The sequence below is a fragment of the Leptonotus elevatus genome, chromosome 6 (assembly GCF_054856555.1).
Source record: "Leptonotus elevatus isolate MCC_2025b chromosome 6, RoL_Lele_1.0, whole genome shotgun sequence".
Classification (NCBI taxonomy): domain Eukaryota; kingdom Metazoa; phylum Chordata; class Actinopteri; order Syngnathiformes; family Syngnathidae; genus Leptonotus; species Leptonotus elevatus.
The window spans coordinates 22,334,085-22,348,075 of record NC_141244.1 but is presented as its reverse complement, the minus strand read 5'-3'; the positions used below and the strand labels follow the sequence as shown (position 1 = coordinate 22,348,075).

At 37.5% G+C, this 13,991-nt stretch overlaps 3 protein-coding genes across 4 annotated transcripts; 2 read left to right on the top strand and 1 right to left on the bottom strand.

Moving 5' to 3' along the window:
• Nucleotides 1-880: 880 nt before the first annotated feature.
• On the top strand, nt 881-6,070 carry rhbdl2 (rhomboid, veinlet-like 2 (Drosophila)). Of its 2 annotated transcripts, none has more exons than XM_086077853.1 (8): nt 881-1,441; nt 2,323-2,571; nt 3,067-3,215; nt 4,051-4,163; nt 4,260-4,360; nt 4,442-4,502; nt 4,586-4,647; nt 5,816-5,941. In XM_086077853.1, exons 2-8 carry the CDS (start codon nt 2,335-2,337, stop codon nt 5,816-5,818), a joined length of 726 nt encoding a protein of 241 aa, XP_085933979.1. In that variant the 5' UTR covers nt 881-1,441; nt 2,323-2,334; the 3' UTR covers nt 5,819-5,941. The 2 variants fall into 2 exon arrangements, with proteins under 2 accessions (XP_085933979.1, XP_085933978.1); XM_086077852.1 differs by having other exon boundaries at nt 884-1,441; nt 5,751-6,070.
• Nucleotides 6,071-7,265: 1,195 nt separating this feature from the next.
• On the top strand, nt 7,266-10,800 carry gja9a (gap junction protein alpha 9a). The gene is made up of 2 exons (XM_086077854.1): nt 7,266-7,414; nt 8,248-10,800. Exons 1-2 carry the CDS (start codon nt 7,365-7,367, stop codon nt 9,095-9,097), a joined length of 900 nt encoding a protein of 299 aa, XP_085933980.1. The 5' UTR covers nt 7,266-7,364; the 3' UTR covers nt 9,098-10,800.
• mycbp (MYC binding protein) lies at nt 10,435-13,442 on the bottom strand. Its single transcript, XM_086077856.1, has 5 exons — nt 13,238-13,442; nt 12,854-12,926; nt 11,869-11,917; nt 11,651-11,780; nt 10,435-11,016 (listed from the first exon to the last, which is right to left on the bottom strand). The coding sequence occupies exons 1-5, from the start codon at nt 13,250-13,252 to the stop codon at nt 10,972-10,974; spliced, it is 312 nt and encodes a 103-aa protein (XP_085933982.1). The 5' UTR covers nt 13,253-13,442; the 3' UTR covers nt 10,435-10,971.
• Between the last annotated feature and the right edge of the window lie 549 nt (nt 13,443-13,991).

The following is a 13,991-nucleotide window of genomic DNA, read 5'->3' as shown; positions in this document are numbered from 1 at the left end:
GGACAGTAACGGTGTATTGCTATTTCTTTTGTAATTAACTGGTTAAAATATTTGTTAATAACTGATGAATATTAAACTCTTGTTACTTTAAATGTAGAAATTAAGAACCAAATGATTATGATTTAGGTTGTAAGAGGTAGAAATATTTACTTTATAAAAATTTATGGTTTTCATTGGACAGTAACGGTGTATTGCTATTTCTTTTGTAATTAACTGGTTAAAATATTTGTTAATAACTGATGAATATTAAACTCTTGTTACTTTAAATGTAGAAATTAAGAACCAAATGATTATGATTTAGGTTGTAAGAGGTAGAAATATTTACTTTATAAAAATTTATGGTTTTCATTGGACAGTAACGGTGTATTGCTATTTCTTTTGTAATTAACTGGTTAAAATATTTGTTAATAACTGATGAATATTAAACTCTTGTTACTTTAAATGTAGAAATTAAACTATTTTAAAAATAAAACAATACAAATAAAATGATCTAAAAGCAATTGCAAAATGAAATAGAAATTTGGTAGAATTTTTGTGTTTTTACAAGAAAAATGCAGTTTAAACTTTTTCTTGAAACAATTTTTCTGTTGCAGTTTTATTTTGAGAGCTTGATTAAAAAAGTAAGAAAAAATATATACAATTGAAAATATGTAATACAATGTACAGTAGCCTATTTTAGTAAGATATTTGCAATTATGCAAATTAATAAATTATTCAAAATAAACTAGTACAATATTTATTTTCTAATCTTACAGTATGTTCAAACGAAGATTACATTATATGGACTCTAGCGCCACAGTGTGGCACATTAGCGTACCAACACGTTCCTTTCTTCCCTTGTTCTGAATTTGTGTACTGTACATCCATAACAATCACGTTGGATTCACATGACCTCGTGATCTTAATAATTTCCTGGTTGTGTCGCTCGAGTTTGTTGTTCATGTTCTGGCTGATAAGGTATGCAAATCGAGCCTACCCGTTGCGTCCCAGGCTCGCAGTTTACGGGCGTGGCAGGGAAGGTGGAGGCGGGAGCTAACAGACAGGTAGAGTCAGGTAGCTAACAGGAGCTAACAGGTAAAGTCAAGTCAAGTAGCCGCCCTGCGCCTCATCCTCTTGGCTAGCTCGGAACTCTGGAGCAGGACGGTCAAATATTCCGAATTACGCGCGGCTTGTTTGTTTAGTCGCTGGGAGGAAGGAAGGGGAAAAAACTCAGGGGACTATAATTATCTTCGAGCCATTTTTCTGCCTTCCTCCTGCTCCAATTTTCATTCGAGACGAGAGCCGACGACGCAACATCGAGGCTCGCTACTACTGAACAAAACAAAAGCAAAAAACGGAACTAACTCATCCAAGGACGATTGAAGCTGTCATTCATTGATACAAACCAAGTACAGTATCGAGTCGATATTGTGGTTTGGGTCGCTTCCAGTTGAAGTTTAAGGTGAGTTTTGTCTACTAAATTACACTATTTTTTCGTCATTTAAAATATATAGTTACAGGGTTATTTTAAATGCGTTTTTTTGCTGTTTTGATAACACAAAATATTTGCAGGTGTGTGGTAAACAACGTTTGTAATGTACCAGGACTCTGCTTTGTTTACCCTGAGGGCAACGACATGCATCTAAACTGCCTGCCTCAATTTGTTTTCATTATATAATTTTTTAGATACAAAAACGAATGTAATATATATTCCAGGAATGGATTAAAAAATAATCTAAATTTAAATTTGTATTGATTTTAAAAATAATAAAGTTTTTTAAAGGAAAAATAAAAATATTTGTTTTTAAAAGTAAAAATCACACAATATTACAATTAGTATTTTATTTATCCCCTCCAAAAAGTATTTTCTCTGTGATGTTTGGAAAATAAATAAAAAATAAAAATAAAATAAAAAAATAAATATCTTAATTACAATGTCCGTTAATCAAAATAACACATTGTTTTTTTTTATTTCAAAACTTCACCACGTATCTGAAATTGTACCAACACAATTTTTTTCCCCACAGAAAAAAAAGGGGGTTTCAGAATGAAATGATTTTTTGTGAATATTTGTTTTTATTCTCCAAAACTTTTTTAAACAATTCCCACATTTTATTACTTTAAATAAAAAAACAATGTTTTCTTATTTTTAATTAAAAAGCGTATATATTATTATTATTGTTTTTTTTTTTTTCCCTTCCCCAAAAATTGGAGTATTTTTTTGTGGGGAGAGTTTGTATTATGTTGTATTGTGGTAAAAAAAAAAACTAACCTCAAAAAACCCAGCCAATTAAAAAATTTAATATCAGCCCCTAATTAACATATGTTTTTCCGTCACAAAAGTACGCAGCGACGATGGGTGACGTGGACCTGGAGCAGCAGGAGCCGTTCCCCGTGGAGCGACAAGTTGAGAAGCGTGACCCCCAGGTTGGAGAGGACCTCCCCGACGGGAGGCGGAAATTGGGATGCTGCGAGAAGTTCCAGCAGAGCGTCTCCAGGTGGATGCTTCCGGAAGATGCCCGCAGCACCTACCTGCAAAGGGCCAACTGCTGCCCGCCGCCCGTCTTCATCATCATCATCAGTGTTGTCGAGGTAAGAGATCTGGAACGATGAGTTGCCTTAAACACGAGCACAGATTTTTTGCTTCAAGCGTCATTTCCTTCCTCCTTTGTGGCTTATGATTCATCACAAGAGCTCAAAAGGAGAACAGGAACCTCCCAAAAAGCACGTTGCCACCAAATAGGTCCACTTGAATTACGGTTGTGAAGGGTAAGTCCTTGCGGGATGGTGAGCGCTTTAAGTATAAATATCGTGACATCATACTGTGCCAACACCCAATTTTAAGGCACGGGGAAAAAGCGTTCTATCATGAAAATGAATTAAAAAAATGAATAGAAAAGTGGTATTACAAAACAATGCCAAACAAAGCATGTTATCTCTGACTACAATCTGGATTTGTGATGACTATTGCATATGTTTAATCAGTCATACAGGAAGCATTAAAAAAAAAAATTTAATCTCCCGCGGACAAAATGGCCGCAATGAGATCAACACATGCTAAATGTACAGGATGTGTTTTGTCTCCAGCTGTCCATGTTCATCTACTATGCCGTGTGGAAGCCCCAGAAGCAGTGGGTGACTCTGGAGGAAGGCATCTGGAACAGCCGCCTGACTTACCGGCCCGAGTACAGGCAGGAAGCGTGGCGCTTTCTGTCCTACATGTTTGTCCACGCCGGGTAAGTGCAGCCAAACGGACGTGGGAAAGAGAACGGGAAGGAAAACAAATAACACGTGTGTTGTCTTGACCTCTATACAAGCGGCTTTAGCTTTGAAGTCTCAAACGTAGCCTATCACGGTGTATAATAAGAAAAAAAATAAAGCAAAACAATATCATCATTTTCCTATGGAAAATAGATGTAAGGATGGATATATACCTATAAATAGAATATCATAGATTCCCCCCCAGAGTTGTACATACTGTAATGTATTTTCTGGAAAAAAAGTTTTTTTTTGCTGTTGAAGCTCTTAGTAATAATTATTGACAGCATATTCGATATTTTATTTTAAAAAATTGCACCTCAATTTGTTTCAGTCAATTCATTCAAATTTTACTTGTGCTCTACTTTTGTTTTTTTGTCATGAAAACAAATAAAATACAATAATGATAATAAAGACATACTATATGATAATATATGCAGTACTTCCTAACAGATTTCTTTTTTTTTTAATTTAAATGCAAAGAAATAAGGACATCCAATTAGTCCAGCGTTTGTTTTTTTCCCCTCAAAATGTTTGTCAATATTTTAAAATATTTGTAATGATGAATGGTTGCTAACTGCTTGTCAGAATTTATGGAGCGCAAACTTTTATGCCCTCTGTGGTCCCAATTAAAAAAATAAAAATATGCCAATTAATTGACTGAACTTCATATCAAAATGAAAGAAAAATCTACAATATGTATCCACTGCACGTCATCGTCGTTTCCTCGGCAACAGGAGCCTCACATAGCAGATGAAGGACTAGGAAGGTCGGCACTAACTACGGTACTAACGGTGCGTTGATTCCATTAAGTGTGGAGCACATCGTGGGCAACCTGTTCATGCAGCTGCTGCTCGGTATTCCCTTGGAGCTGGTTCACAAAGGCTTCGAAGTGGGAATGATTTACATGGCCGGAGTCTTGGCGGGTGAGGAACGCTTTCGGCAGATTTGTGACACATTTTGATTATGTTGATGATAAAGTATCATTTTCGAGACGTCTGCCTCGTGTACGTCCCACTCAGGCTCACTGGCAAGCTCCATCTTTGATCCCCTCAGTGCCCTGGTGGGGGCTTCTGGGGGAGTTTACGCCCTCATCGGAGGCTACTTCATGAACGCTATAGTGGTGAGCATCTGAAAATCTTCATTTTGCAAGAAAAAAAAAAAAGAGTAAAATCTTTCAAGTCAATTGACTGTCTTGTTGCAGAATTTCCGAGAGATGATCCCACTGCTCGGTGTGTTTCGCATCCTTGTCATCGTGATTATCGGTAGGCAGACATCTTGTATCTTCATTTTTTTTTACACTCGTTTTTCATTTCTATTCGGTTGAAATGCATGTTATGTGTTGCAGTGGGCGTGGACTTCGGCTTCGCCTTCTACAGAAGATTTGCCGGCGACGAGGACGGTATGAAGGTACGTGCGGCTGCTTGCTGTGTTTTCCACAAATCCAACTTACTTGCCTCCAGCGTGTCGCATATTCTTGCTCCAAAATGGCTGATGTGCTCCATTAGTTTTTTTTGTCGTGGTACATCAGCAGATCATGTTACAACACGCTTCTTGTACCTTCTTATCTATCAATCCCGTGAAATGCATTTTGTCTTCCATATTAACAAACGTTTACAAAATGTTTGGCATGCTGACTCCGAGTATCTGACTTGCTAACTACTACTGACAAGTAGAACGCTCACAAACTAAGTAACAAATTATTAGCGATCTAAAGTAGTTGAACTAGATTACTTATTAACCCCATAGCAAACTTAGTAGCTTGTTAACTGAGAAACTAGTAGTGAAATGAATCGTAGTAGCTCGATTATAGCCCACCTAGCAGCTCGCTACCATGTAGCTTACATACATCAGCTTTACAAATTAGTAGAATGGTAACCATAATACAACTAATTAATTAGCTTTAATATTACTCATGAACTACTAATGTTTGTTCATGCTTACTAAATACCAATAAATTAAAAATGATCTAATGTACTAACAGCAGGCTAGCTAACAGACATACTAATGAACTAACGTCTAGCTAACAAACTAGTAACCAACTAACCTGGCAGTGAACCCCTAACAGACATTATAATGAACTGGTTACTAACTAACCAACCCAGTAACTGACTGGCTAAATAATTGGCTGTGGCTTATGAACAACTGTTACTAACTAGATGCTAACTAACATGCTAACTCAGTAATGAACCAACTTACTAATGAAATAACAGCCAACTAGTTGACTAAAAAAAGTAGCCAACTAGCTAGCTAGCTATTCCAGTAACAAACAATTGTTATAATTACCGCACAGGTGGCTAGGCTACTAAATAATCAGAAAGTAATTAACTTACTGGCTTACTAACCATTTAATAAACTAAATTGCAGACTAACTACCAACTAGCTAACAGTCTGTAAAATAGCTAACCTTACCGATTAATTGTTAGCCAGCTCACTAACTGAGTAATGTGCTAACAGTGATTTAGCTGAGTCTCATTAAGGAAGTTTAACCCAGAGTTTCCTGTGGTGACCAGGTATCGTTCGTGGCTCATTTCGGGGGAATCGTGGCGGGCATGACGGTGGGCTACGTGTTCTTTAGTGACTACAACAAGAAGCTGCTGAAGGACCCTCGCTTCTGGATGTGTATCGTGGGTTACCTGGTCTTCTTCCTCTTTGCCGTGATCTTCAACATTTTCATCTCGCCCGCGGCGTCCTAACATAGCCACTCAATACGTTAGGTTGAATACGTTTAAAGTTTTACACTAAGTGCCTTAAGGTTCTATTGTTACTTTACATATTGTATTTTACTGTCTTTTAATACATGTTCTCATATTAAAAAAGTGTCCATTTTCAATCTTGTTTGGTCACTATGACTTCATTTTAGTTTTGTGAAGTTCAGATGGGCACGTTCACCGGTTCTTTTATATCGATTGCTCGCTATACTAATAATAGCAACCAGGAGACTGCATATTCTCAGTTGAACTATTTACTGGATGCCAGAAAGATCGAGTACACAGCTGTGGAGCTTTTTCTGCTGAATGCGGAACAAGGTCTAATCTAATCTACTCTTATACCGTCTTGGCCGCCCACCCACACGGGGGGACGGCAGCCTTGCCCATATGAAAATGTGTGACCTGATGGTCTTAACCCCTATTTTGCTTCCGCCTCAAGTAGCAAAAACGTTTTAATATACACAGTGCAGGTTGTTGTCACACATCAAGGAATTGTTCAATTCTAACGTAAAACATTGCCTTAACAGATACTGTGGGTTAGCTAACTATTATAAACGAGCTAACTTCAAGATTAACAGTCGTATTTGCTAACAAGTAGATAGCCTAGCAAAGTAACTAACAGCTAACTATGTTTACAAAGCAAATTGAAAAGTGAACATTTCACTAGCTTGTGAATGAACGAGCGGTGAGATGTTTGTTATGCTAGTTAGCCTGCTGTTAATTAGCTAGCTTAAAAGGCAAGTTGTAAAGTGAATGAGTTGAGATTTTAGCGAGTGGCCATCAAGTTACTGTATTTGGGACCTGTTACTGTGTTAGTTGGCTAGCAACAGATACGTTGGTTAATAATTAGTAACTAACCAAAACTACAAGTTGAAAAGCAAATGTTTGACTTAATCATTCAGTGTTGAGATAGTAGCATGTGAAATGATCATAGATTTGTTCTCAACATGTTCTTATGGGTTTGAAACGCCATCGATCACTTTCAGCATAGCAGCGCGCTCTAGATTGAACCCGGCATGTGTGGACCATAACATATCGATAAGGGCACTCGCAATCACTTTTTCCTCATTTGACAAACGTACTGTGTTAACAGTCATGTTATTTACATACACGTGTACTTCATAGAACGAATGTGATCGTACATCGCGTTGTCGTGTTTGTCTGACGCGCACACATTCTGCTTGATGATGCATGATTTGATGTTTCCAAACAATCCCTGCAGGTCAATAAAGCTGTGACCTAAATGTACATTTCATGGATTTCCTGTGGAGTTGATGCCGCTGGCACACGTCCCTCATCCCATCAGCGTGGCCACTTCGGCTCAACGAGCGATGCGGATCACTCGGGAGGCGAGGTGACGCCAACCAATTTATTTGTTAACTTGTTTCGCTAGACTGTTTTTGTGGGGAGGACCGCATGACCCACGGAGATTTAAGTCACCATCGGCAGTCTGTCCACGCCGCAAGGTAAACAACATAAACTATTAATACCAGGCAAATGTTCAAGTTTGCTTTTTTTATTTTTATTTAAAATGTTCCGTAAAATTAAAGCTAAATGGAATGTTAATTAATGTGACTGAAAATGTTGAATTTCTATTAACCTATTAACTAGCAATGTAATAGCTGACTATCTAGTAGCTATTTATGTCAGCTACTACTAAGTCTTACTATTTTACTAATTGCGTAACACAGGGGTGTCGAATTTATTTCAAATTTGATCTCAAGTGGGCCAGATTATTATGCCTCATAAACTATAAATAATAATGACAGGTGAAAATTATTTTTCCTTTGATTTTGGGTGCAAATAATTACACATACATTCTGAAAATATTCCCAATTATTTTCATTATATTGCAGAGTAATTTCTTAACAAAAATGAGTATCAAATCATGAGTAAGACCCAAATGTCAGAATGTCCTTTAAGTGGTTGTCAGTGCGACCTCCAGTGGACAAAATTAGCAACAACAGTTGATTTTCCTGAAAAACTGAAGTTTGTGTTCTGTCTTCACGGGCCAAATTAGACCCATTGATGGGCCTGTTCTGGCCCATGGGCCGTATGTTTCACATTCCTTAATAATTATATTATTTTGTTTACAAAGTAGCTGTCTTACTCGTTACTAGCATTCTAGCTGCTAAATAGTAGCTATTTAAGTCTGCTACTGCTAAGTAAGTCTGACTATTTGATTGTCTGACATGTCTTAACATAAACTTGATATCAAAATAAGCTAATGTGAAGGTAACAATAGCATTTTAATTTATTAGTTACAATGCACCATAAAGTTTTTTTTTTTTGTGTGCAGTCACAATGGCAAGATGGACGACTGGAACGTTTTTGGCGGCATCTTGGAGGAGGTGCATGCGCACTCCACAATTGTGGGAAAAATGTGGCTGACGCTGCTGCTGGTGTTCCGCATGCTGGTGCTGGGCGTGGCGGCCGAGGACGTGTGGACGGACGAGCAGGACCACTTCGCGTGCAACACTCAGCAGCCGGGCTGCCGCAACGCCTGCTACGACCTGGCCTTCCCCGTCTCCCCCGTGCGCTTCTGGGTGCTGCAGGTGGTCTCCGTGGCGTCCCCCTCGCTGGTCTACGCCGGCCACGCCCTCTACAGGCTTCGAACTCTGGAGAAAGCGCGGCGCCTTACAAAGGTCTCGCTCAGGAGGCAGCTGGAGGAAGCAGAGTCGGATGAATCCAAGCAGCGAATTGAGCAGGATCTGAAGCGGCTAGAACGTGGGAGGTGTGCCAAAGCGCCCCTCAGGGGGGCGCTGCTGCGCACCTACGTAGCCCACGTGCTCACCCGCTCCGCCGTGGAGGTGGGCTTCATGGCCGGCCAGTACCTCCTCTATGGCATGTGGTTGTACCCGCTGTTCAAATGCCAGTGTTATCCTTGCCCCGACACCGTCGACTGCTACGTGTCGAAACCTACGGAGAAGAGCATCTTCATGGTCTTCATGCAGTTCATGGCCGCCTTGTCCCTCATCCTCAACGTCCTGGAGATCTTAAACCTGGCCTACAAGGTCGTGAGGAGGGGAGTCCTTCAGGTCTACATGGACGAGGATTTCCACGGAGCGTCGACACCGGGAGACTTCAATCTTGTCACGGAGAGGCCGGAAGGAAGCAGTTTGGCCATGATGGAGGTCTTGTCATCTTGATTTGATCATTTCGAGACCTGGCCTTCAGTTTTTCAAAAGAGCGTTTACATAAAACGAAGCCTCACAAAGTCATTTTCACATAACCGGTGCATAACACTAAATATAGCGGTGCCTTAAGATACGAGTTAATTCGTATCACAAATCATCTTTCACCATTGAAATGAATGGAAATGCTATTAATCCGTTCCAGGCTTAATTCACTGCCATTGACTGCTATAGATGTCAAAAATTAATTGGAACTATTTCTGTTAAATTTTTTTTTCCATTTTTGTTAAGTTTGAAAACCTAGAATTTTTTTACTGTACATTTTGAACAGATATAAACATTTAGATTAATCCTGAGTTAACTAGTGAAGTCATGCGGTTCAATTACGATGACAATTTTTAATCGCCTGACGCCCCTAATTTTTAATAATCTTTTCTTTTTTTAAATGGCGTCAGGCGTTTTCATTTTTTAATTGTAATTAATTGCATGACTTCAATAGTTAACTCACGATTAATCACAAATGTTATATCTGTTCTAAATGTACAATATTTTTTTCTAGGTTTTCATACTCTTGTTAAGAAAAGTGGGGAAAAAAATGTTAAATGGAAATAGTTCAAATGAATTTTTGACGTTTATAGCAGTCAATGGCAGTGAATGAGTTAAGGAGAAAAATAGCACCCTATAATATTGTACTAATGACATAATGATATGAAATGTTGACATTTTCTTTCATCAATTCAATGGACATTGTGCTGCTGCTCCCGGTATGGTCACCGTAAGCTGCATGGTCATTCTCGGCAGAGGATAAAGAAAATGTGCATGTGAGTATTGTTTTATCTATGTTGAGCCACTGTCTTGAAATCAGTTGTTTTAAGGACACCGATGCTATTCAATACCGTGTCTACGCAATTTTGTTTCTTAGCATTTCGTAGCTTTCCTAAATCAATATAGTTTTTCAAATACACGCCACTGTTTACTGTCACCCTTGTGCTCCTATCTCCAATTTGCTTTGAAGTTAAAAGCAAAAAAATGATCTGTCACTCATATCTCAAAGCACCACTACGTCCAATTTTTATTTAGTTTGGCCTTGGTGATACTGCATTCAAATTTTTATTTTGACACAAGCAGCAACCCTGCAGTTATATGGAAAATTTTCATTTTTACATAATCTAGCATGCAAAACTATAAATAAAAAATGTGCAGCAACCCTCCAGTTTGTTGGAAATTTGCCATTTTCACATAATTAGATGGTTAAACTAAACACAAAACAATCCATGATTTATGAAAAATGTTCATTTGCACGTGAACCAGCATATATAAAAAATAAAATAAAAAAACAGCCATCTCCTGTCTAGCTTTATGCAAGTTATTTATTTTATTTGTTGTTGTATTTGTTTTAAATAAAGTAAACCACTGGGTAGCATCATGTGCAAAACATGTTTTAATCATTCAGATTATCTCTCAGAATGTGAGAAAATGTTACCTCTACTTTTGTGTCTATGTAAATCAAACAACAAAAATATACAAGATTTACTGTATTTATACAAGTATTATAGTCATATATGCAACTTACTTTTGTTTTGACATTTCCTTTGCAGTGCTTTGCTTAAATTCTGGTTGCAATTCATTTCAAAGTGATAAGATTTAAGTGCACATGTGATGCTACAACCTGAAAAAAAAAACACCTGAGTATATCAATAGTTTTTAGCAATTATCATCATATAAATAAAAATAATTACAAGTTGTGACATGTGTGCTACTCATTACTTCATATTTTCCTAAGGTGTCGTCTTCATAATATGAATTCTTGCGACACTGGCGATAGAGAAAGGCACTTTTTTTTAAAAGAAAACATCAAAACTAAAGCAGTTGTTGAGTTGTTCTGGAGTCTATTCCACAATGGCGACATCCTCAGGCGGCTCGTGGCGCTGCAGCTGGAAGAAAGGGAGATCATGTTAACTACTGAAAAATAGAACCCAAAAAGATGACGTGACATATGGTGCAATTGAAATGTATCATGTCAGACTTGGAACGGTATCTCAGTGAGGTAAATACATAAAAATCTCTATTTGGGAACTTTATTAACTCAAAAATTCATTTGAACTATCGCTATTAGTTTCACATTTTTTCCCACTTTTGTTAACAAGAGTATGAAAATCTAGGATTTTTTTTTAACATTTAGATATAAAATTTGTGGTTAATTTTAAGTTAACTATTGAAGTAATGCGATTAATTACAATTTTAAAAAATTAATCGTCTGACGCCCTTATTTTTTTAATTTTTATGTGTTCTTTTTCTTGTTTAATTAGGGGCATCAGGTGATTAATTATTTTTTTATTGTAATTAATCACAACATCACTAGTTAACTCGAGTAATCACACATTTTATATCTGTTCTAAATGTACAATAAAAATGTTTTCTAGGTTTTCATACTCTTAACAAAAGTGGGGAAATATTTGAAACTAATAGAAATAGTTCAAATGAATTTAGTAAGTTTGCAAATGGAATGGAAATGACCGATAACTTTTTTTTTGGGGGGGGGGTGCTTTTAAAATTTGTGACACTCACTTTGGCTTTGAGTTCTAGGTTCTCCTCCTCCAGACGAGCACACCTCTGCCTCAGGTCCACCACTTCCTGCTGCAGAGCCTCCGTGTCGGCGTCTGTCAGGCCAGGCGTGCCGAGGTGCTGCTTGACAAATCTGGACGGCTCGGGTTAAAGGCATCTAACGACATCATTGGCCTTTATACCGAACAAAAAAAAAAAAACGCGCTTAGCAGTGAGGATACTCCAGAGCGTTGGTAGGCTTCTCTGGTTGTTCATACAGCGCTACTAAAACTGAAAAAGAGACACGTGGATGGCATGCAACATGACTCATATACTGACTGTTGTACTTTTTTTTTTCCAGTGTCAAATCATGTTTTTATTATTTTTCCCCACACACAACCATTAAAATAATATATTGTCAGAGTGCAATGAACGTTTTTTAAAAACTAAATTACATACTACATACTCTTACTAGTAGCTACTTTACTAATCCCCAGTTAACTGTGTTAAACTACTAACTAGCTAATTAATTTATTGGTAGTAACAAATTAGCTAACTAGAAGCTAATTAACAAGAAAGAAGCTAACTACTTATCTTACGAACATCTACAACTCAATTGGCTCGCTAACCAACAAACTACCATAGTAGCTGTTTGCTTAGATTTGTAACCAATGTCTGTTTTGCAAATTAACTAAGTAGTAGCCAACTATTACGTAGCTATAGTAGCCTTTTTTTTTCTTAATCCGAGAATTTAAATTTTTATACATTCTTTTTTTTATTTTAAGAAATTGATTTAAACTTGAAATAATTTAGGGTCCTTGTCCCAATAAATGAGAAAAATAAACCTATTTATTATTATTTTATTAAAGATAATATCCATCCATGAGTTTTATTATAAATATTATTTCCAAATATTTGACCCCCCCCCCCCCAACTCCGTATACTGTAAAAAAAGAAGAAGAAGAAAAAAAGGGAGTAGTAGTCACTTGTTGCTGGGTAGGCTGCTCTGAAATCAGGCATGCACTGTATTGTATTAAATAAATAAATGACGATTATTTATATTTTAAACCAGTGGTGTCCAAACTCGGCCCTCGGGGGTCAGAGTCCTGCAGGTTTTTGGATGTTTCCCCTTCTCCAACATCACACACCTGAAGCTCATTAGCAAGCTCCGGCCCTCGAGGACCGAGTTTGGACACCACGGTTTAAAAAAAAAAATCATCATCTTACCACTGGTCAGACTGTCAACAACACCAGCTTTCTCCAAGTATCTCCGAAACTGCTCTCTCTTGTGGTCTGGGGCCTATTGGGGTGTTGACAAAAACGGTTTCATAAATAAATCAATGAATGAAGATAGAAATGTTGAAAACGAAACAAAGATGTGGGTTTCGCCATAAATCAAAACTTAAACGTTCTTCATAAAATTGAAACACTATAATTTAACGACTGGTTAAATTCGTTGTCGTCAAACGAAGGTAATCACATTATTTTTTTTTTGCAACAAAGTGCAGGTGCGCGACTGACTCTTAATTGCAACAACATTAAACCGTCCGATACTTGCTTTCGTATTAATAACTCCGCGTCAATTGTTTAACTCAAATAAATTAAACTTACCTTATAATGCGACATGTTGACTCACTGTCGAACTTTATTACTTCAAATTATATAGTGTCTGACAGCACTGTTGTGTTTAGTACGTCCTAGGTAACGAAGCAGTACGCCGTAGTTTACGCTCGTGACGACTACCTGATGACAACCTCCGACTCAGACCGGAAATAGATTTATTTTAATTTTATCCCCCCCCTCCTCCCCTGTTGCTTAATTTTACTCCTTGTTGGTTTGTGTTATGTTATTCGATATAGTATTACAATGATTAAAAACAATCTAAACATAATCCAACCTATACACTTGTAGCGTCGTACTGGTGACGTCACTGGTATTCGACTCGATTGTCACTTTGAAACGCTGCTGTATCGTACTAATCAGCTTTACCAACAAATATAAATAGCGTGCATTGTTTTAAGTCTTTACGATTATTTGGCTATAAAAACGAATAAGCAACGATGACATAAACAATGCCTTACGTCAGATCCTACTGCCACACTTCCAACTGAGTCGTTTATAATCTACGCGCAATTTTTTATCTTAAAAAAACCCCCGTATTTAATCTATTTGTAATGGTCACCCAACTATTCTGTTTTGAATTTTAAAATATTTTTTATTTTACTGTGAATTTACTTGTTACTTTTTCCTTGCTGTTCGGGGTAATTTCCAATATTTTTGTGAGACCTTGAACGTCTCAAGTATGTTGTCGCCATCTGTCGGTGCCACTCCACTCGGTGGTGTGCATTGTTTTAAGTCTTTACGA

What these genes read in the sequence shown, in the direction of transcription:
- rhbdl2 (XM_086077852.1), top strand. Translation starts at nt 2,335, where the DNA reads ATGGGTGACGTGGACCTGGAGCAGCAGGAGCCGTTCCCCGTGGAGCGA. An exon ending in CCTTGTCATCGTGATTATCG is followed by an intron (nt 4,503 to 4,585) that starts GTAGGCAGACAT and finishes TATGTGTTGCAG; the next exon opens with TGGGCGTGGACTTCGGCTTC. An exon ending in GCGACGAGGACGGTATGAAG is followed by an intron (nt 4,648 to 5,750) that starts GTACGTGCGGCT and finishes TGTGGTGACCAG; the next exon opens with GTATCGTTCGTGGCTCATTT.
- gja9a (XM_086077854.1), top strand. Translation starts at nt 7,365, where the DNA reads ATGACCCACGGAGATTTAAGTCACCATCGGCAGTCTGTCCACGCCGCA. An exon ending in CAGTCTGTCCACGCCGCAAG is followed by an intron (nt 7,415 to 8,247) that starts GTAAACAACATA and finishes TTTTGTGTGCAG; the next exon opens with TCACAATGGCAAGATGGACG.
- mycbp (XM_086077856.1), bottom strand. An exon ending in TGTTGACAGTCTGACCAGTG is followed by an intron (nt 11,918 to 12,853) that starts GTAAGATGATGA and finishes TCTCTTTTTCAG; the next exon opens with TTTTAGTAGCGCTGTATGAA. An exon ending in ACCTAGAACTCAAAGCCAAA is followed by an intron (nt 11,017 to 11,650) that starts GTGAGTGTCACA and finishes CCTTTCTTCCAG; the next exon opens with CTGCAGCGCCACGAGCCGCC.